Here is a 24048-nt window from a genome sequence, read left to right as displayed (position 1 = left end):
CTTGTTTATACAACCACCACCTTGCCTCAGGATAAGAGTTGAATTGAAAATTTTGCCCACAAAATACACAATCACTTCACATTACAGTATATCCTGTGAAGCGCTTTGAGATGTCTCGATGACATAAGTTCTATATCAAATGCAAGGAGTATTATTATAATTATTATAATTGTGTTTCACCTTTTGGCTCACTATTTATAGTTCAAGTCTCAGTTTGAAACAAACCACACAATCATGGGCATGAGGACTAGATGGCGTCGTTGTGGTCTCCTTTTGGGTATAAATTTGGATCAAGTGCTTTGTAAAGCACCTCACCATGGTAACATCATCCTTTTAAATGCTGAAATTGATGCATCCTAATTGGAAATATCCAAAAGAACAGCTTTGTTGCCTAAAAATGATCTATTCATGTTTTCAAATCAGTCTGGTCGTGTAGAAGAGCCAGAACAATATGTTTAGTGATGGCACAGAACACATGTTAAAACTGAAAGCCATGCCCTGGAACATGCTTCAAAATAAATCAAAAAAACGATGTGCTGTGGGGACCAGAACAATACTTAATAGAAATGAGTAGAAATGAAGAGCAGAATATACTGTAAAGTGGAGTGACTGTATTTTGTGGGTGAATCAGTGGCCTCTAATAACTAAGTCTTAGACATTGAACACGTGTGTTTGTGTGTGTGTATATATGTGAAGATAAATTGAGCCAGTGGTAAAACTTCAGTAGTTGAAATGTATAAAGTAATTAATCCATACTAGACTCTCCCAGTGCTGTAGTAATGGGCTTAGTGCACCATCTGTTAGAACATACAGATCAAAGTTCAGGGTGGCTTGCCTATCTATAGGTAAGTTTATTGTTCTTTACTACCTTCTTTGTAAATAAGCATGCTTTCACTTTTAAATCCCACCTAAAGACCGTCGTTTTTGATCGGCTTATGGTTACCTCCCCCTTCCCTCTCCCCCTGGCTCAGGGTCAGACTCCATCACTGTTAAACACTCTGGGACACTACCCCACATGAAGGTCGCTATAGAAATGCAAGTTGTTGTTGTACGCTGCTCAGTGTATCTTCCTGGCATGACTCATGAACGTTTCCTGTGTGGGTACAAGCTGTAAACCTGTCACTGCATTTGACCTCCCTGTAATGTTTGTATAATTGACATTTTTAATTGCACCTGTCAGTGCTTTGGAATATTTATTAAAAGGTAAGTATTTTTACTGATTATAATACTTGCATTTGACATAGTGCTCAGAATGTTTATTCACTTTGCAGCGAATTGCTGTCCAGTGTAGTTGACTGTATTTGCAAGTTTACACGTCAGCCAATTTTCATACAATAATGTATCACAACCAAACAAGTGAATGTTCAATTGTTTCTGCAGGATTGCTAACCAGGACATGAGTTCTTTTATAATCCCTCGGGTTCTTTCATTTGTCAAACCTGAGTGTATATTAGAACAAATTTATTCTGAACAGTTTCTTAAACTTTGCAGAATCAAATGTTTCTGTGCAATGAGGTATCCGCAACAGTGGTTGTTTCAACTTTTGTCTCGACACAGGAGAAATGATGCATTACAGAACAGAGTGATCATCCGATTAAAGTAGGGTAGAAGTGATTTGTCATTCCATCTTCAGTGTAGCAGATTCTCTCTAACTTGCTGTTACAACCGGTTACTGTGGAGTCTCGTAGCATAGTGGTTAGTGCGCTTGCCTCACAAACAAGAGGACCCAGGTTTGAAACTCTGGGCAAGTATCCATACTACACATGCCTCTGTTTACCTAGCAGTAACTAGGAACCCAGTTGTTGGTTCAATTGGCGGATTTCTTTCCGGGGTTAAAAATCCCTCAAAAAACATTTGGTCAGTCAATCTGTGACTGTTTGTGGGACATTGCTGGGTGCAATGGGCTTCCTCATTTCGCTCATAAAATACAGTCAATCCATTTTTACAATATATTCTGTGAAGCGCTTTAAGACGTCTGTCTCAATGATATAAGGCGCTATATCAAATGCAAGGATTATTATTATAACAACCAGCTACACAACAATAAGAGGATACTTGGCATGAACAAAGTAAACGTGATTGAAAGGAAGTGACGAAACAAATAATAGTTCTGCATTGCTGGTAATGAAAATCAAGGCATTTAAGAAAACACTCTAACTTCCATGGCTAGCTGAGCCTCGTTCTGCTTGTATATTCACCTCACAGAGCAGTAATCAAATTCTGAAAGTCCTTATCATGAAAAGCGCAGAAACTAATTTAGCTATGTTTCGTTGAACAAAAGGGTGACACCAATTGGGAACTGGGAGTTCAACTTGCCTTTTAATGTTTGAACAAAAGGTAATTTTAAAAATATGTATAATCAAAAACTTATTGATACTTGGACCTTGATAATTGACATGATAAGCAGATCCTAAGATCCCAATTGCATGGAGCTATGGAGAGGGATGTCACTTAGTCTCAAAGAATTCTTCGCCTCAAAGTTTGAAAACATCCGCTTGTCTGCATTGTCTTCCCCCACCATTTCCTTCCACCCCAGGCAGGCCATCCACACTGCCTCTGCCACAGCTCCTGCCACTACCCACTCCTTTGCCCCCATTTCTCCCTCCTCCCTCTCAACCACAATCATCCGCATGAAGTGGGTTTTTTGAGGAGGGGTGGGTGTGATAACAGCGGTTTTCAGAGGGAGTGGAACAGAGCCTGAGGAGAGAGACTGGTTGACCGAGTCGACCAGCAGTGGGGAGAGAAGGGAGAGTTGAGTGACCAGCAGCTGGGTGGGGAGGGGGTCAAGGTAGCAGGTGGTGAACTTCATCCAGGTGATTGTGGTTGAGAGGAAAGAGGAAGAAATGGGGGCAAAGGAGTGTAAGCAGGGGTGAGTGGCAGGAGCCGTGGCGGAGGGAGAAGGCGGAGTGGATGGTCTGGGTGGAGTGGAAGGGGACATGTGGGGGGAGAGAGGATGATGCAGCTAAGCGGATGTTTTCAATTTTTGAGGCAAAATAAGTCAAATTTTACACCCCTTTTTGTTCATTAAATCTGGAAATTGTTTTCTTCTCAAGTAGAACATAATATAAAATGCGCATATAGGAGTGAAATTTGCTTTGAAATTTCAAAACTCATTATGAAATGCTCAAATTTCACTTGTTTTGAAATGTGTTAGTAATATTATGCCAACCATAAATGAAGCAATTGAATATTAAGCAATCATCTGTGCTCCAAAACATGTTGCAAATACTTGCTACAAATGTATAATGAAGATATAAAACCTTTATACAACTAACTTGTGAGGATTTCATAGTCATGAAATGAAATCCTTATGCACAGCTACTCCTACAAAAAACAAGGTTTTAGAAGTAAGTCTTTCTCTACTCATCGACTGAAAAATGAAGGCTAGATTAAAGAGCTTTAAAAGGGAATACAGTAATAAAAAGGTGGGGGCCGGGCGAGTCCACCTTTAAATCTATTTGTTTAATGATATGTGGCACAATGCAAAGGAAGGAATAAATCTTAGCCAATTTGAATCATCTGAGCATTAGTAGAACCAGTCCTTTAACTATAAGGGTAGATCTGTAAATCTACAATTTTGCAAAATACTTGCCGCTAAATGTTCACTTATCAGGTATCCTTACAGGCTTAAGCGAGTGCTTATGATAGGCAAAATCCAATCCTTGGGTTATTTTACCAAAGGGGGAAGAGTAGAAATTCACCTCTAACCTCTCTGCAAAATCATGTACATCAGCATTAATAAAGACATCACAAGATCAGAAAAAGTTCAGGTGAAGAAAACCTTTCAACTCATCAGATTTTTACCCTTCTTGAACAGCAACCCTATTGGAGATTTGGTGCTTTTTTAAAAAAAAGTTCGCAGCTGCCTATTAGGTGTGGAGTTTTCAAGAGCAGATTGCCCTTATTCTTCTTGGGACTTGGACTGTCCAAAATGTTTGCATTACAAAAAATTAATCACAACTTATTTCAAGCTTTTGGCTTGTAAACTGGAAACCATTTCTCATTATTTGGTCATACGTTTTAAAGGAACTCTGGTTAAGGTGATTCAAATGTTGATACAGGTGTTTTGTTTAGTTTTCATTGTTTCATTTATCATTAACCAATTTATTCTGGACTCCCTATCTTTCCCAGATTGTGAACAAACTCTTATATTTTAATGAATTGCATAGTTGTCCAAAATTTCAGCAAACCTTATTATTCTGACTCACCCATTTGAGCTGTCTTTTACTCAAAGCAGTTTTCCGGAAAAATATACTGCTTGACTTTACAATCTAGTTTCTTTAGAAAACTATCAATGAATAGTATAACTCAACTCGCTCGATGGCAAAAACCTCAGCCGTTTAGGTGTCTGAACTAATACAAAGAAAAAATGATTAGTCTATGTTTGTTTTTTCACTGTTTTTAAATGTTAACAGTTAGAACCTAGTTGTTAGTTTGTGAAGAACTTAATTGTTTAAAAAATAGCCCAGTTTGATACAGTGATGGAGATCAGAAGCCTGAAATGTAATTTAACATCATTCTGTAAGACCACATTGTCTTAAAATGTAAGGTTATGCAAAATTTTAGACTCCCAAACCATTTTGTTTTAACAAAATACCACACAAGGGACTCTGACCAACTGAAATTGCAACAGGAGATTTCAGCACAGACATAATTTATTTACTTAAAGGGTATTTGTCCACATTCACATTACAGTCTATTCTGTGAAGCGCTTTGAAACATCTAGAAGACATGAAAAGCGCTATATTAAATGCAAGGATTATTATTATATTATTATTTAACAACTGGAAGAAACAGGAGAAGATTTGGAATGGGTGGAGAGATGGGGAGATGCAAGGTGAAGGCCTTGAAGTTGATCTGTTTGGAGGTAGCAAGCCAGTAGAGCCTGACGAGGATTGGGGTAATAGATATGCAGAGTTTGGTGTGGATGAGGATGCAGGTGGTGGAGGTTAGTTGCAGTTTATGGACAGTGGTCTAGGTCTACGAATTCACTCGGTAAGGTGGCAACAAAAACAGCAAACATTGCCAAATTAAATACTAAATTGGGTATAGGAAATAAAGGGAGAACCACATGTTGAAATAAGCCAAGGTAGCAGTGTAAGAGGGCACTGGTTCAGTTATCAAAGGCAAGTAAGAGCCTTTTTTTCAAAATTTCAAAAGGTTTGTGATCTCTTGCTGATTTAAGCCAGAAAAAAATAGAATTCCCCTTATTACTGTAGTTTTATTTCCACATTTCCATTCTAATTACATTTAAGGACGATTACTTCAAAACATTACATTAAGTTAAAAACATCCATGGTAGTTTCACTCTGAAAATTAACTCTGCTTTCACCTTGTCCATTTAATCCATCATCTTCTATGTGGATATTGTACCTGTTGCTTTCTTCATGGATTTAAATTCAGAGAGATTAAGAAGGAGTCCATGGGGAATTGAATGCAGCAATTTTGACTGTAGTTTGTTTCCGTACCACTATTGTGGTTATTCCAGTTTCCAAGAAATGCTACATATTAGGTAATCCCTGTTGAAACAGTTAATTATTTTCATGTATCTAAAGATTATCTTGTTTTTTGTAATCAGCGAAATCTAAAGAGGAACTAAAAACTGACAAAATACAAGAAAATATCTACTCAAATAAAAGCATACTATATTCAGCTTGGCTCTGTTGGTAGCACTCCCTGCAAGGTCAAAGGATTCAAGATTCAAGATGCTCCATAGAAGCTCATAGTTCAGGCTGAGACCAGTGTAGTTATGTTGTCAAATAAGATGTTATCTGCATGTTCAGGTGGATGTTAACATTTTCTTGGTTAAAAATCCTTCAGATAAATTCACTTAATGATAATCTGTGGAAAGTTGCTGTGCACAAATTGGTCACTGTATGTTGTACTTTGTCACTATAATAATTGGTCACTTCAATTCACGACTGTTTGTGGTAACTGTTGTGTGCAATTGGCTGCCGCGTTTCACCCACAAAATAAACAGTCAATTCCCTTTATAGTATATTCTGTGAAGCACTTAGAGGCGTCTCAAAGAAGTGATAAAGCGCTGTATCAAATGCAAGGATTATTATTATAACAAATGCAACAATTATAATTATCTCCCTTTTGATTCTGTATCTATTTTCTTCTACATTGTAAGCACTTTGTGTGATTACATTTTCTGGGTTTACTTTCTATCCAGTTAGCTCCTGTTCTAGAAAAATACACCATTTGACACAACAATCTTATTTTGTCCACTAGCGAATTCACCTTTACACTTTTGTGGGCTCTTCCCAACTTTTAATGTTCTCAGGAAAGGTTCTACCATTCCTTTCGAAAGGTAATCAAGAGAAACTTCAGAAGTTTTGCTTGACATTGCAACCTACATTAATCATTCCTGACATTTCGATACGAGTCTTGAACCCACAAATGGGTTCAAGACTCAGACAAATGTGCCACCAACTGCACCAGGATGGTACTTGTGTCTGCATTACACCATTTGAAATTTGATTTGTTAACACTTAGATTAAGCCAAGTATCAATTTTTGTTAGACTTTGATAAATTTAAGCAATCTTTCATCATTGAAAAAGAAGTGAAATAGTCTAATTTGCGATTGAAGCCAGATTTGTTGTTAATTGAAAATCTCAAGGCAATCCCTTGTTAGAAAATGCTGCCAAAATGCCAACATCCAGTAAATACTTCCTAATGAGTTAAATTAGAAAATGGTTACAATTTTATCAAAACTTTTTTGTATAAGGAAAACAGCTTTCGCAATTTTGTTTTTGATTAGTCACATCCTGGTTGTAAAATAACTTATTGTAAAGGTTTAAAGTGTACTGAATGACTTGGCATTGCTAGGCTACTGTATAAATAGTTATTTGAATACTTTGTAATACAATTTACAATTGTCATTGAAACAGTTAATTTTGTGTCACAGGCATAATAATAATCGTGCATTTGATATTGTGTTTTTCACGTCTTCTAGAGGTCTCAAACACGGCAGCCAATTCTGCATAGCAGTCATAGTTGAGCGTCCAAATTATTATTTTTTTTCTTGAGGGATTATTATCAGGTGTGTGGGGTAAGGAAATTTGCCCAAGGTTTCGCCCTGCCGGGAATCAAACCCAGATCTCAGTGCTCTAACCACTGAACTACAGGACTCCAGTGTCAATCTCAATGTGGACATCCTTATGAGACCTGAAGAAGTATTAAGTAACCTTTAAGTACTTGATTGCATAAATGATCTTTGCAAATAAATGTTTAAACGATCAGGTCTGGTGAATCAGTGACTGAAATTATCTAACTGTTGTAATCAAATCCAAGACTGTTTTACACTAGAGTGATTTTTTTTTGTTTAACCACCTTAGTGCAGATCAACTTTATTTTTAATGAAACTGGAATTTTCAGATAAACAACAGAAAATTAAGAATGTATTATTGTTTTGTATGGTTAGCATTGTGTTTATAGGATACCAAACTGTCTTCAGGCCAGTCATTTTAATTGGAACCAAAATTTATTTTAAGTTCGCAAGCATGTTTGAATATGGTATTCATTTCAATTCCCCCAAACAACATTGAACTACTTATAAATTACAATAGTTTATAATATAATGAAGCATCACATTTTTCAATCATCCACTTTATTATTGCATGCCACAGGTCCGCACAACTAGGTTTTAATACTACTTTTATATTCTTGGCAAAAAACATTGCAACAATTCTTGCTGTTGTCCAAATTGGTTCGTCCAATCCATTAAAATGGTTTTCTATTACAAGACAGTCCAAATATTACAACAGTGCAAAACTACTGCTTTCTCTTCATGCACACCTAAAGTACACAAAAATGCACTGCACACATCTTGAATTCATAAATACCCAAGAACTTCAGTAAATCAAGCAGTTATTGTCAATAATATTTTCTGTTATTACGTTTCTCAAAGTAGGCAATTTAGATTCTTTGGGTTGATTTTTCTCTTCTGTTGTTCCCAAGCTGAAAACAAATTCTATTCACATGATGGTTTGTAGCAACTGTTCAATTACCTTAAACCTAAATCAGGACTATCCTTGTTGGATGAGAATCATTTCTACACAAGAATAAAATGGATGCATTTCATACCCTTAAAAACAAATTACAGCATTTCCTCATTGGAATGATGATTGTAAGAAATCTTTTTTTTAAGAAAAATGACTTAACATTAAGACTGAAATGCAGAAATGTGGCTTTGGTTTGCTCTCCTAATGTGATGTCAAATATTTTAAGCGTACAAATAATGCTTTTGTATAAGTGTCCCACTTTATAACATTATTAGTCGAGAAAATACCAGGCAGGTTATCACTAAATGAGTTCTCCAATGTTACACTTAAGTTTTAAACCGTTTTTAATGTATTCCCTTTTGTAGAGTATATATTTTGTTTAAGCAGAGATAACACAAAAGCATTATTTTTTCCAAATATAAGATTATATATCAAAACTTTGATGACTATCAGAACTAGATAAAATATTTGCAACCAAAAGAATCTGGTTCATCTATTTGGTGGAGCACTTAAGAGTTGGTCATATCAATCTTCAGCCGTTAAGACAATTGTGGTTGTCTTCATGACTAAATGTGCTTAGACGTCTTTCCAACTGGCCCAAATGGCATCTTTACATTCATGTTCCTGCAGCTGCTAGAATGAGTTCATCACATGCTCTTCTCTGTCCCAGCAAAGCTCCCTCCAGATGTGCCTCCCCTGCTGCTTCTAATGGTTATTGGTTCTGTTCACAACTCTGCTTCTTGAAATTAGGCTCCAGTTTTGTTTCTTTCTCTTCCTTTCAATTTCTTTCTGCTTTCCTTTCAGTTTGTTTTCAAACTTATCTACCCTTATTCTTTATTTTTGGGGCCTCTGTAGACCAAGGGTTGTCCAACCAGACTTTGCTTCTCTCAAAGGTGAAGTGCTTCAATATCACAATATGTCCTAATGGGGCAGTGGATTTTACAGGTCAACTGAGGCTGTGTTTTCAACTGACTCAGGTGAGGATTCCTCTGCTGTACTAGATGCCGTGCTCCTGTCCCACACCAGGATCCCTCTCACAGCATTACATGTGTGGAACATAGGAATAGGAGTAGGTCATTCAGCCCCTCGAGCCTGTTCCACCATTCTAAAAGATCATGGCTAATTTGTACCACAACTCCAATTATCTGGAATTGTGAATAAAGATATCTTGAGTCATTGAAGAACTAAATTTGTCTCTTTACAGTAAATTGAAAACAGTAAAAGGAGAAGCAGAAAGAAAATGAAAATGAAAAGGATGTTGTCTTCACACACCTGTATATAAAAAATATTTTTAGTGATAGAGAGATGGAGAAACCAACAAAGTAGTGGTTTTGAATATTACGAGATAATATTGCTATGACAAACTCATATTTTTGAAGAACGGTAGATCAAGGCAAAAATGCTTCAATGTCCATTTGATTCAGCAAAAGTTTAAAAACTTGCTGTAAGCTTCATTACACCCTGAAAGCCATTATAAGATGTTATAATGATTTGTCCAGTATTGATTTGGCAATTTGCTAATTCTTGTTTTTGGAATGCAAATCAGTTTTAAGTTTACGGACAGGAAGAGTCTTAATTTCTTAAGACATTAAGTCCAAAAGGAGGTTTATGTCTTTGATGGTTCAGCATCAATTTTATTTTGGAAATTTCATTAACAACCTGTACCTACCTATTCATGGACTTGTGCAATTTAACTGTACGCATAATGTTAAGGGTACTTATATTTTAAAAAATCAGTATCTCACTCAATGAAGTGCTTAAAATAAGATATATGCACTTATCCCAAATCTGGTAAAAACCCATACAGCAATTAGTTTTTCCAGGTCAAATCAATGACTTGAACAAATGTTTACATTTCTGTGAAGTTTTCACTTTTACAAATCATTGACCAAGTGCACTTAGCTTACAATTCACCACAATGTGTAACATTTAAGGCTTCTTGAGCAGCAACCTCACATACATTGTCAAAACTGCGCACTTCTAGGGCATGTTCATAGTGGGACTTCACTTCTCCATAGCCAGCAACAGAATCTCCATTGTGAAGAAATGGCAGAGGCTTCTCATTCAGCAACAGCTGTAGTTTGTACTTTTCTGCTAGATCTTGTGCTTTTTCACACCGGTATAGCACAAAAATGAGATTTGCAGCAAAGGGTGAAATCCGACCACTTCTGAATTTTCTATTCTTTTGTTCAGCAAAATTATCTGCTAACAATGGGTTCTTGTCCTTAAAATAGCCCATAAGAGTAAGGATTGGTAGAAGAGTCTCTGCGTGTCCAAAACGCAGAACAGCAGTATGAGATATGTATTCGCCCCTGAGGTTGAGAGAAGACAAAGAAAATAAATGCGTATAAATTGTCTGATCATAAAATTTTAGAAGTATTCAAAATAACCCAGCAACCACAAAATTATACAGTCTGATGCTGTTCAACATATCAACTAATTAGTAGTGGTTTCATTAAAACTATCAAAGAATGTTTTAAGTCTTCATGCACCCAATTTGTAAGGTTATTAGTACAAGTATACTACTTTAGTTTGGTTATTTAAATCCTGTTTGGAGAATGCTGCCCAACATTGTTCTAAACATTACAATGAGTTTCTCTTTATCAGTTTAACATCGAGCAATGAATGTTTTCACTGTTTTTATATTGACTAACTTTAAAACACTTGAGCGTGGATTCAAAAGACATATTTGTTCTAAAAAGGAGGTGACAGCAGAAATCACTAACCCAGCAACTATTGGAAATGAATGTAAATGAACCAAATTTGTATTTAACAATTGTTGCTTTTGAAATGGTGCATATAACATCAAACATCTCAAAGTGTTTCATAAAGAACTGCTACAAAGTAGCTCTTTGTTAGTATCTTTAAAGCAATATACAGTTTAAGTTGTATTACCAAGCTAATTGTAGCAATTTCAGAAAGAAATCTTGGATTTACTACAGGTTAAAAATTTCAATTCTATCTTCACAAACAGCTGGAAGATTATATCTAGCACTGGAGAGTTCAAACAGCTAATATGACTTGATTCATTGTCGATTTTAATGAATGCGTGTTTTAGCAGTGCCCGAAATATTTCTTTCCGTGGAAATTGTGAAGCACGTACACATGAAGCGCTTTGAGACGTCTCGAAGACGTGAGAAGGAGCTATTTCAAATGCAACATGTCTCGAATTTACAGCATGGAAGAGAGTACCTTGTTTTTTCAGGTGCATCCCGGACAAAACTTGCATTAAGGGACAACCCTGTACTGGGGGTAAACCACCTCAAGACCGAGTTTCTTACTGGAACAGATAACCTACAGGTTTTCACAATAGGAAAGTCAAAAAACCCACGATGCTTCAAAATATAAATCATCTACCAGTGAATTACGAGTCCAAAGCCAAAGCCTGGATGACATCTGATATTTTCACCAAATGGGTTCAAAAGTTGGAATGCAAGATGACCATGCTTGATCGGAAAATAACGTTATTCGTCCATAATTGCTCTGTCCGCCTTCCCTCAAAGGTCTATGAGCAATTAAATTGCTATTTCTTCCTCCAAACACCATGGCCTTAATCCAGCCAATGGATCAAGGGATTATTCAAAATCTGAAGCACGACAAGCAAAAACATTTAGCTCACACAAAGTTGGCAGTTTTAAAATTAAATTTTTTTAAAAAAAGTCTGGTCATTGGTAATAAGAGACAATTCAGAATTGCTTAATGCATGGGTTGTAAGAAGAGAATTCCCAGAATTCTGACTGCAATCTATTGTGCAACATGCAATTTTCATTCTTTTATACAATCACAGCATAAATGGGGGGGGAGTCATGATCTGGGAAACTCGCTCCAAACACTACCTTGAGGAAGTGGTTTCAGTACTGATATGAATTGCACCCCCTTGCTTTCTCATTCTTTCAAAGCTCTTGACAGTTCTATAAATGATCTGTGGACCAAATGGAGTAAATCCAGCTTTTTGATAGTGAAAAAAAATGATTGTGCTTTGTGCATATGCCAACATTATTTTCTATTTTCCTAATCATTTGACTGAGGGGCCAACAGAAACCTGATTTCATCATAGCGTCCCAAGGCAGCTCAAGCACTTGGCCAAATAAGTGAATAAATTGATATATGCTTCATTGAAAGGATCATCCAAAAGTAATTAGAATCCTAAGAGTAGCAATAGATTTTGTTTTTCCAGAGTTCAATTTACCCTAAAGAAAAGGCATCACTTTAATTCTATTAAACTAGTACAGCAAACAGGGTGAACAATCAAACTGAATTTAAAAATTATTGATTGAACATGTTTGTAGGCATGCTTTTTTCAAGAATTAAACGTACAGGAAATGTGATTCTATGGAGTTTGTAAATTAAATTGATTTCATTGAATTCCTGTTATATTATATTGATATACAAAATGATCTTACATAAGTGACCTCAAGCTTGCCTATGCATTTTACTAACTTTTTGACAAAGATGTGATCATCTAAAGCAATGTGGTCCAACAGGTGGCCCATGAGCCACATTTGGACACATTGAACACATTGGTAATATTTGAATGTTGAATGAGCAAAGACATGAGGAATAAATGATGGCTGCTCGTGCTGTAAAATTCTATAATAATTAAGCAAAAGACTGCTCAGCTGCATTTCTAACCATCCATACGCAGAAAATCCAATCCACCGAATAGATCTCTGTTCACATATTCAACATGAAATTAGATACTGTCCTTCTAACCTGTATTGTGCCTAGACATTAGGGTCTGTGGTGCTCTCTATGCAAAGGAAGTTTGGTGAGCCTGATGTTACATTTTGTCTCTTCAGAGATGTTACTTAAGAAGGGAGAATTAAGTATAGTGGAAGGCCACTGAATTTTAGACCATCCTCCATATCGTAGTTCCATCAGAGGGAAGTCGGGCTGTGATGTTAAAAAAAAGTTACCAGGTAGAGCATAAGCATCTGCACCAGGATAAGCCACAGTTTTCATATCCGTAATGTCTCAATTAGCATGGATATCAAATTCGCTAATGTAATTTGATTTTCTTTGTCTACATCTTTTAAAAAAAGGAAAAACAGGATATAACAATAATAATCCTTGCATTTGATATCGCGCCTTACATGTCTTTGAGACGTCTCAAAGCGCTTCACACAATATACTGAAAAGCGAATTGACTGTATATTTTGTGGGCAAAATGTGGCAGCCATTTGCACATAGCAGTGTCCCGCAAGTTAATACCAAGTTGTAGTGAATGTTTTTCAATAAGGGACAATACACTATTCACCACTATCACAAAACAAAAATCCTACAAATGTTAAACCCTATGTTAAACATGCTAATATTGGATTGCTACATGGCCTCAGCCAAGGCAACAGGATATTAAGAAATCAGTCAGTTTTGCAATTAAATAATGTCTACAACTGATGGAACACTAAATTACATTAGCTATGTGCCAACATTAGGGCTGAACCTGTGAGTAGATTGGAATGGTTTGCAGACATAAAGATGACAATGGTTTGTACAATAACTTGGGAGGAGACATATTGTGCCACAGTTTTAATCAAAACTATTTGTGATTGAAAGTAATTTTCTGTAAAGCTGTTTTGAGATGTATCAATGATGTGTTAAGGCGCGATATCAAATGCAAGGATTAGTATTACTACTATAATAATAATAATAATAATAATCCTTGCATTTGATATAGCGCTTTTCACGTCGGGAGGACGTCCCAAAGCGCTTCACAGAACACACTGTTAAGTGAATTGACTGTATATTTGTGGGCGAACGCGGCAGCCAATTGCGCACAGCAATGTCCCACAAACAGTCGTAGATTGAAAGTGACCAATTTATTATTGTTTTTTGTTTTTGGAGGGATTATTATTAGGCGTGTGGAGTAAGGAAACTTGCCCAAGGTTTCGCCCTGACCTGCCTGGAATTGAACTCAGGTCTCTCACTTGCAAAGCGAGTGCTCTAACCACTGAGCTACAGGACTCCACAAGTCCATAAGTTAACAATGAACTTTGTTTTTTAAGACGTGCCACCATTTTTAGTTTGGCTGAATATACTTGCTTCATCCTTGTTTTTAGCAAAGTAAGCATCAGTGATTACAAAAGTGAACCATGAAACATGACAGTAAGAAATTGAGCAACTTGTTGGGGAAGTTTTGGAACTTCCTACAGAAACACAACTGTTCACTTTAGCTGAAATTTGAGCAGTTTTAACACAAGTGTGTCTCAATATGGATCACGTGTTCAGTTTAAAGTATCTGCCATCACATGTATTATCGGGATGTGTAACGAATATTTAGGAATCAACAGGCTGGATGTTTTGTTCACAAACATCTAAATTAACAGGGTGGCCAAGCAGGGCAATGTACATCACTACAAAGTGGTCTAATGAGGGCTAACCAGTAACTTGTTTAAGAATGGCAGTAGAAGAGGTACGGGAACTATTTACCTACATGTTCTCTCTCAGATGGGGAAAGGTGAAAATTGTGGGTGGAAAGTAAACAATTCATCAAAACAGGACATTGGATAACAAATCTAAGATCTCTTTTTATTGAAAATCAACATTATTCCTCTCCTTCTGTATAGGAGCATTCACTACATGAGATATGGAAATAACATGACTGCTTAGCATGCAGCCTAGAGTCAGTCAAGCTTGCCACAAATCTACTCAAATTTCATCTTGCAGTTAATTTCAACCTTTACTTTTTCTTGGCATTAATTATATAGAGCATTGTAACATAATCCTGTACCCTATATCATATTCTTTGCATTTGATATAATTGAAGCATCTCAAATTGCTTCATACTGTGAGGTATTGTGACTGTGCATTATGTGGGAGAATGTGACAGCCAATTTATTCACAGCAATGTCCCACAAACAACCATAGTGACCTACTTTATTTGAGGGACTGCTGGTGAAGACACTGGGATAAATTCCCTTCTCTTCTCAAATAGTATCATGGGATCTTTAACATCACCATAAACTTGAGCTCAAACCATAAACCATTGATACATACTAACCTTGCTCCCTGCATCCCTACAATTCATTTCAAATGCGTGGATATAATTACTTCCCAGAAAATTTCACCAGATCATATAACTTAATTATAACTTTCATTATTGTCCATGTGCTGAATTAGTGGGAATTTCTCAAACATGGTTGGTAATACTGAGGCCAGTGTGTATGAAAGCTGTTCAAGTTGACCTGCCTTCCACTTTTTCCTGCCTCATGGCTCAATTTATATTGGGAACTTGCAACACGTAATTATGGCTATAACTCCTAACCATTACACAAAAAAAAATAATCCTTGCATTTGATATATCTCCTTATCATGTCTTTGCGATTTTCTCAAAGCGCTTCACAGAATATACTGTAAAGTAAATTGATTTTGTGTATTTTGTGGATGAAACGCGTCAGCCAATGCACACAGCAGTGTCCCATAAACAGTCATGGATAGTGACCATATATTTTTTAAAAGGGATTATTACCCCAGAAATAGGTACATCACATTAGTATAATAATCAGAAGAGTGCAACAGAATGCAGAATTTGTTCCAAATCAAGTGGTACCACTTGATTTTCTGATAAGTGGAATAAATCTGAAAAATAACTTGCCTTGAATAAATGAACTGGGCTATTGTCTTGTTCTTTTTTACGCCTAATATTAGGCAGCTGCATTTTCCCACTAGATTTTAGAGTTGATCTTACAAGGTTATATCGACGTTTAGTCGGTGGAACTCTCACCTCTTAGCCAGAAGGTTGTGAGTTCAAACCCCACGTCGGGACTTTGAATTCACATAGTCTAAGGCTGATGCTCCGATGCAGTACTGGGAGATACAGTGCATTGTTCGAGGTGCCATCCTTTGGATGAGACATGAAACCAAAGTCCCATCTTCCTATTTAATGATTTCATGGTACTATTCATAAAGAGAAATGAGTGTTTTTCAGTATCCTGGCCAACAAACCCCCAGACAATACTGGTCCTTCACCTCATGGCTGTTTGTTGGATAATGATGCATGCAAAGTGGCTGCCAAGTTCACTTAAAAACTTTAGTCATTAAGCTTCACAATAAATCCTGTAAAACATCTTGAGATGTCCTCTCAACTTGAAAGGCACTGTAGCAAATCCAAGGATTATTACTATTCAATGCCACATTATTACTAATAAAACGATAATGTCTGTCTGTGTGCCCTTGTGTCTGCCAATAACGCAATAACCGATTGACGTAGAGACATGATTTATACCTCATCAGAAAAGTCTTGCCTGCGTGAGTGTAATGGGCATATTTTTTTTCGGGGATCTCCTATCGTTGATGTGCTATGCTTAACAAATGCTTTAATTAAGCCCCAAAATGAGGTATGCATGCAACAAAGTAGCGACAGAGAAAGCCATGCGCATTTTTTGGGGGAATCTCTATTGTTGTATAAAGTATAATAATCTTACATAAAGTATAATAATATAAAGTATAATAATAATGTAAAGTATAATAACATAATATAAAGAATAATAATACTGAAATCTACATTCCTTATTGGATCCTTTGGTTGCAAGCGTAGCTGCAACGGGTACAGCTAGTCTAGTTATAAGATACTGGAAAAGGAGTTCTAGTATTGTCTGTTCAGTAATGAAACAACAGATGGCAGCACTGGATTTCTAGTTTGCGAAGGCACAGAATTCATTTGAAATGTGAAACTCATTTTAGTTTGATGACAGTGGCAGACAGTAATATAGGTCAGGCTTTGGCATTCTGCTTGTCGGGTGCTTCCCAGGAGATTAGGAAAGAAATGGCCACAAAAAGGCAGTTTCACCTGTGTCTAGTTACTTTCATGTTGCCACCAGGGCTTTGAAATCCACCCTGCAAAATAAATTAGGCAGATTCCAGAAAGCAGCACCCTTTTTGCTCTTTTAAGAACTAGTTCTGCAGTGAAACTCACATCAATTATGTCAGTTAGATCTTTTACATTTAATATGACTTAAGCAAAGTCTGAGTTACAGGCAAACTGTATAAGTCGAATAAAATCTGATTTAATCAATAATCGACACTGCACATGCGTAATTCAATGCAGCCAATAAGTGCGCATACGTTAGTTCATTACTGCAGCCGGTTGGTAAGTGTGCTTGCGTGGATAGGTCAGGACATTATTTCCCTTGATTCAATGCAGCCAGTTATTGTGGGAGCAATGGAGGATCAGGGAGCGGTGTTACGAGTTGGGAGATGATTAATACTGTGGAATAATGTACGATTTAGGACAACAAATTACATTTGTGTAGCGGCTTTCACGTCGTCATCTCTGGAACATCGCCAGACTACGGCACTACCTCACCCCTCACGCTGCTGAAACTCTGGTCCATGCCTTTATCACCTCAAGGCTGGACTATGGGAACTCTCTCCTCGCCGGCCTTCCCGGCACCTCCCTCCACAAGCTGCAGGTCATTCAGAACTCTGCAGCTCGTGTACTGTCCCGCACCAGGCTTCGTGACCACATCACTCCCACCCTCGCTCGCCTCCACTGGCTTCCCATCCTCCAGAGGATCGAATTCAAGATCCTCATCCTCACCTACAAGGCCATTCACGGCCTTGCACCCTCCTACCCTCTCCGACCTACTATCCCCCTACTTACCTGTCCGTACCCTCCGTTCCTCTGACTCCGGTCTGCTCCACATCCCCCGCCCCAACCGCTCTACCATCGGTGGCCGGGCCTTCAGCCTCTCAGCCCCTTGGCTCTGGAACTCCATCCCCCAGTGCCTTCGCCTTGCTTCCTCCCTTTCCTCCTTCAAGGCCGGTCTCAAGACCTTTCTCTTTGACCGTGCCTTCAGCTCCCCTCTCGACTCTCTACCCCCTTCTCGCTCCCTCCCTCCCTTCCCTCACCCTGACCATTTCCCCCCTGCTCGGGTCCTGACCCAACTGTACAGCGCCTTGGGACGTCCTCCCGATGTGAAAGGCGCTCTATAAATGGAATCTTGTTGTTGTTGTTGTCATGTCCCAAAGAGCTGGATAGTCAAGATGTTTAAAGATTTTTTTTGCCAAAAAAGTGGAGTGCTGAAAATCAAATCATTTTTTAAATATATTCCAACACTTTGTGAAAAGTTTCTTTAAAGGCACTTTATGGCACTGCTGCTAAATATCCTTAGACTGCATCTGAATATTGAACTATGAAATGAACAAGTTTTTCATCAAACAAAAGAAAAACATTAAACAACCTGCTATTGTGACATTTTTCACAACTATAACCTTTAAGACACATACCTCTCACTCTCTTCTACTGCTTGATCCAAATGCTGGAATATGTCTTGAAACAGATTGTAGCTGGAAAGCCCATTAATTTTATGGCCATAACTTCTCTTCCAGTAATGTTTCAGATCACCCCAATATTCCAACTTCTAGAAATTAAATAGATAATCAGAGAGATTAGTTAAGAAACATTTATATGCAACAATGAAGCTTTGACCTATTGTCTCATTCTTAAGATATTTCAGACTGAACATACTTACTTAATTAGACAGGATCCTACAGACATCCACTGATCTATAAGTACCAGCAGTCAGCTCATCGAATTGCCAATTTTGATAACAGTGGCGATCAGTACAAACCTAATTTTCACAAATGTACTGAAGGAACTCTTTCAGTTGCAAAAGCAGCTATAAATATATGGTATCTCATTAGGTACCTTAAATATATGTCACACTTTAAATCTGCAGTAGCCATTTGGTCAAAACACAATGTTTAAATGGTGCTGAACAATGTTAGAGAGAGTAAACAATAGCTGGAACAGTTTTCCGGGTGATTATGCTCAGGATACTAGCCTCATTTGCAAAGCAGCTTGATCTTATAATGGAAGCAGCTGAGTTGATATTCTGCAAGGATGAGATAAAAAACGCGGAAGGTTGTCTTGTTCTGAAGCTCTCTTGGTAATATATTAGTTGTAAATCTTTATTTGGATAATTCATGAATGGGATGTTTTGACAGATAGCGTATTAAATTTGAACATGCTGCCTGAAATTTTCCTTCAATATAAAACCATTTGTTAGTAATTCGACAGTATAAGAGTATAGTGTTTATTTTATAAAACAAGCAGTAAAGTTCACTATAATTAGCTTTATGACATACAACAACACAATAATACGACACAGATATATGAAATAAACACACTTCCAGACACTGTTCCGTACTCCAGACCAAACAGCAGACCTGGGATCACTCCTAGACACACACTGGAGAGATCAGCCCCTGGAAATCCCCCTCATAGAGACAACTGACTCTTGTAATACCAACACTAAACAGCGACTGGCGTCCGGTAAACCATTGGACCCAACTAGTCATACACAACAAAATTCAATCTACAATGGTAACACCAAATCACAGAATGGCTCCGGTAAACTCAACAGACCCAATCAGCTATTAGCCCAGCAGCTAACTCGTGCTGTTTAATCTGACTTCTGTGTTTTCCCAGACCAACCACTACTACTGTTATTACTTCTCTGCCTAGCAAACAGAACCAAAACCATATTAACCACTATTTCCCCTCTTTCACTTTTAATGGTCACTTTCTCACTGGAGATAAATTCCCTCACCCCTGTACATATACATTGATACAGTAGAATTGATATTGATTCCATTGGGAAGTGTGCTGACCCGCTACACAACTCCAACTATTTCAAAGTTACATCTTTCCTTTGTGTGTTTCTAACTTCACCTCCCCTTGCCACAGAGATAGCCCCCATCCTTTGCAGGCTGCTTTGCAGAGAGAGAGAGAGAGAGATATGGACAACTTCTGGGTAGCCTTACACAATCTGCTTGTTTCTCAGCCTTGAGGTAGGTAGGTGTCTGAGGCTGCAGCCTTTCCTTTCTGTGGTCCATCGTTCTTACAACTATACTCAAGGACTTGATAGTTCATTACTTCCCCCAATATGAAATGTAATCAGAAGCTAACCTCAGCCTGTCCAGCAAAGCTACTTTTAACCAGTTTAACTATCAAACCTCCTGGAACATTTGTTTGTATACCAATATACCAATGTATTCCGAGGTGATAGTCAATATATTTTAACACATTTCAACACTTGTGATTTACTTGTACAAACACTCCTATTCAAGTGCTTCAGTGTTCAGTGAGTAAGAAGACAAACACTTTGTCCGTGCTACAGATGAATGAAACTTTGCCAGTTTTGCCATAAGCGCACAAAGTCCACAAAAATGAACGCAAAAATCTTTTGTTGCAATGCAAATAATATATAATGTGCAACACTCTCAGCAATTATCTTTTTGAACAAAACAACTCGTTTCCTTCCTCCAGGAACCTCCCTTTTTGGATATTCCCTTTGTGCAAAGATATTATTCCACCAATGATTACTAACTGAGATAGCTTCATTGTGTTCTAGTTAATTTTTCTAGTGCATCACCCAACATGGTCATTGAACTGTTGCATGTATGTTGTGCTTCCAAACACATTTTTAAAAAAATCAGAAGAATTGGGTAAACTTCACTTGAGGATAATTTCACTTTCTATATTTACCTCAACATCTTCTTTATCAAAGACGTCACACCAGGGTGAAACTACATCTTTAAGAACGTACTCGAATGTACAAAGGTAAAATGTGGCTTGAACCATATCTGGAAAGCAAAAATAAATAATTCTCAGAAAAGTAAAATATTGTTCTATGGGCAAAGAGACTGGTATGCAGCCATACATTATTTAACAGTATTTGAAATATTTTGTACAATATATCATTTATTTGAAGGCTAGACCAATCAACTAGCAAACAAGATTTTACTTGTGCTGAAAATAGTTAGTAAATCAGGAGTTATAACATTGAATCAAACATAAAATCAGTTCAATGTCATTAAACAAGCCATCACTGTGATCTTTTGTGAATGTTTCAGTTTCACCAATTAACCCCCAACTTCGCTGTTTACTCATTTAGACATACCAGATAAAAAATCATTTATTTGAAGTAATGGAGATGCATTGATTGATATAATTGATGTATAACTATAAATTTATATTTGGCTTGTATGGTTATCTACATGTATGCGGATGACACTGAACCTTACCTCTCTGCCTCCACCCTAGACTCCAGAACCACTGCTGTCCTGACAGAAAGTCTGTCACCATCCATGGTTGCACACTCCACCTTGCTAAGCCAGTCTGGAACCTTGGGGTTTGGTTTGATCCTCAACTATCCTTTCTACCCCACATCTCTGCCATGACCCGCTCTGCCTTCCCCCACCTCTGCAACATCGCCCAGCTCTAACCACTGCCTCACACCAAAGGCTGCCGAAACCCTCATACACGCTTTCATTACATCGAGGCTTGACTATGTAAACTCATTGCTTGTCGGCCTCCCCAACTCCTCTCTCCACAGGCTGCAGATCATCCAGAACTCTGGAGCCCGTGTCCTCTCCCGCAACAGGCTCTGTGACCCATCACCCTGATCCTTGCCCGACTCCGCTGGCTTCCATCACACAGAGGATACAGTTCAAGATCCTGGTCCTCACCTTCAAAGCCCTCCATGGTCTTACACCCCGCTATCTCTGCGACCTCCTAACCCCCCCACCATCCTGCCCGCTCCATCTGCTCAGCGGGCTCGCTCGTCCCACTATTGACGGGCGGGCCTTCCGCCACTCTGCCCCCACCCTCTGGAGCTCTAACCTGCAGTCCCTTTGCCTCGGCCCCTCCCTTTGCTTCCTTCGAGACCCATCTCAAGACCCGCTCTTGGACCGTGCTTTCGATCACCCTGTCCCCCCCCCCCCACCCTCCCACACGCCCTGATCCTGAGCCCCAGCTCAGGTCCCAAACTCTTTGTCTGCCTCGGCAGGTACCTCCCCCCCAGCAGGAGAGTCACACTACCAATATAGGACAGTGCTAATTAAAAGAGATCAAGATACAGTCTCTGCAAACACCCAACTGACTAGAATGACATTACTAATACAGCAGTAGACACAGCTCTGTACCTGTACTGTAGTTTAAAATCCCATTGGAAAACCTACCTCTGAAGAGGTGTCTATGGTCCCCTCCCCTTGTGAAGTGCTCCGAGATATTTATGTGGGGGGGGGGGGGCGGAACTCTTACTGGTGCTAACACACAGCTCACGGTAATGTTAGATGGGGGCAGCAGGTACGTGGCACTGACCAGTGGTTATATTCTCCGGCCCGATGCCCAGCTTCCTCGCCATGTTGGCGATCACCGCCCCCATCTCTGGGCCCTGCAGGAAGCGCTGCACCTGCCGCATGGCCGTCTGGTTTCGATCCACCGACTGGATGTACCGGTGGCAGTGGTCGAAGAAGCGAAGGAGCGTGTCGTCCACCTCCCAGCGGCCGCCCGGCTGAGCCCGGCCGCCGGGCTCGAGGAGCCGCTCCAGGGCCTGGATGAAGGCGCGGGTGCTGTTCACGCACCGGTGTTTGGAGCTGCTGACGAACTTGAGGCGCCGGTTCCAGTCGCGGCGCGGGCTGAAGATCTCGGGGAAGCAGCGGCTCAGGCGCTCGGCCAGGCCGCTCATGTCGGTGACCCCCAGCGGGTGCAGGTGACCGTCCATCCGCTCGTCGTACCACATGTGCCAGTCGGCGAGGGCCCGGACTAGGCCCAGGCCTCGGTCTGCCCGCTCCCTGATCAGCCGGTGCACCCTCTTCATCGCCGGCACGTTCTTGCGAGTCGGGTAGCGGGTGCCGTGTCGGATCAGCGCGTTCAGCTGCAGCGCCTGACAGCCGCCGAGAGCCCGGCTTGAGCCGGGCCCGCTTCCCGCCACGTCCTCGTACCGCATCTTGGTGCCGTAGTACTGGGCCCAGGGCGGCGAGGCCTCCCGCCACTGGCCGCTGCTGGACCCCGAGCAACAGCGCAGGAAAACCCACAGCAGCAGCACCGCCGTCCCCCGGCTCCGGCCGCCTCCGCTCATCCTCATCCTCACCGCCATTATCATCGCTTCACATCCTCAGCGCCGCCCCGAGCAACGGTTATCCTTCCCTCAGCAAACGACGACCCCCCCCCCCCCCCTCCCCAAACCACACACACAGCAAACCACACACACAGCAAACCACACACACAACAAGGTCAGGGCATAAACACACACACACACACCCCCAAAGCCACACACACAGCAAGGTCAGGGCATAAACGCCCCCCTCCTAAAGCCACACACACAGCAAGGTCAGGGAATAAACCCCCCAAACCACACACACAACAAGGTCAGGGCATAAACACACACACACACAGCCAAAGCCACACACACAGCAAGGTCAGGGAATAAACCCCCCAAACCACACACACAACAAGGTCAGGGCATAAACACACACACACACACACAAAGCAAAACACACAGCAAGGTCAGGGCATCAACACCCCCCCCAAACCACACACACAGCAAGGTCAGGGCATAAACACCCCCCACACACACAGCAAGGTCAGGGAATAAACACCCCCCCCCAAAGCCACACACACAGCAAGGTCAGGGCATAAACACCCCCCCCTCCCAAAGCCACACACACAAAGCAAGGTCAGGGCATAAAAAACCACACACACACAGCAAGGTCAGGGCATAAACACACACACACACCCCCAAAGCCACACACACAGCAAGGTCAGGGAATAAACCCCCCAAACCACACACACAACAAGTCAGGGCATAAAAAAAAAAAAAAAAAACACAAACAAAAAACCCAAACCACACACACAACAAGGTCAGGGCATAAACACACACACACACACCCAAAGCCACACACACAGCAAGGTCAGGGCATCAACACCCCCCCCCAAACCACACACACAGCAAGGTCAGGGCATAAACACCCCCCAAAATCCACACACACAGCAAGGTCAGGGCATAAACCCCCCCCCAAGCCACACACACACAGCAAGGTCAGGGCATAAACACCCCCCCAAGCCACACACACACAGCAAGGTCAGGGCATAAACACCCCCCAAGCCACACACACACAGCAAGGTCAGGGCATAAACACCCCCCAAGCCACACACACACAGCAAGGTCAGGGCATAAACACCCCCCCAAGCCACACACACACAGCAAGGTCAGGGCATAAACAGCTCCCTCCCCACAACTAAGTAAGAGC

The 24048-nt window shown here is 40.0% G+C and overlaps 1 protein-coding gene across 2 annotated transcripts; it reads right to left on the bottom strand.

Moving 5' to 3' along the window:
* Positions 1-9623: 9623 nt before the first annotated feature.
* Positions 9624-22969, bottom strand: minpp1b (multiple inositol-polyphosphate phosphatase 1b). 2 transcript variants are annotated; one of them, XM_007896919.2, is made up of 5 exons: positions 22118-22969; positions 20501-20598; positions 18238-18371; positions 11203-11304; positions 9624-10322 (listed from the first exon to the last, which is right to left on the bottom strand). In XM_007896919.2, exons 1-5 carry the CDS (start codon positions 22899-22901, stop codon positions 9914-9916), a joined length of 1527 nt encoding a protein of 508 aa, XP_007895110.1. In that variant the 5' UTR covers positions 22902-22969; the 3' UTR covers positions 9624-9913. The 2 variants fall into 2 exon arrangements, with proteins under 2 accessions (XP_007895110.1, XP_007895111.1); XM_007896920.2 differs by lacking the exon at positions 11203-11304.
* Positions 22970-24048: the final 1079 nt, after the last annotated feature.

This window comes from Callorhinchus milii, unplaced genomic scaffold (genome assembly GCF_018977255.1).
Source record: "Callorhinchus milii isolate IMCB2004 unplaced genomic scaffold, IMCB_Cmil_1.0 Scaffold7, whole genome shotgun sequence".
Classification (NCBI taxonomy): domain Eukaryota; kingdom Metazoa; phylum Chordata; class Chondrichthyes; order Chimaeriformes; family Callorhinchidae; genus Callorhinchus; species Callorhinchus milii.
This window is presented reverse-complemented; position numbering and strand designations above follow the sequence as displayed.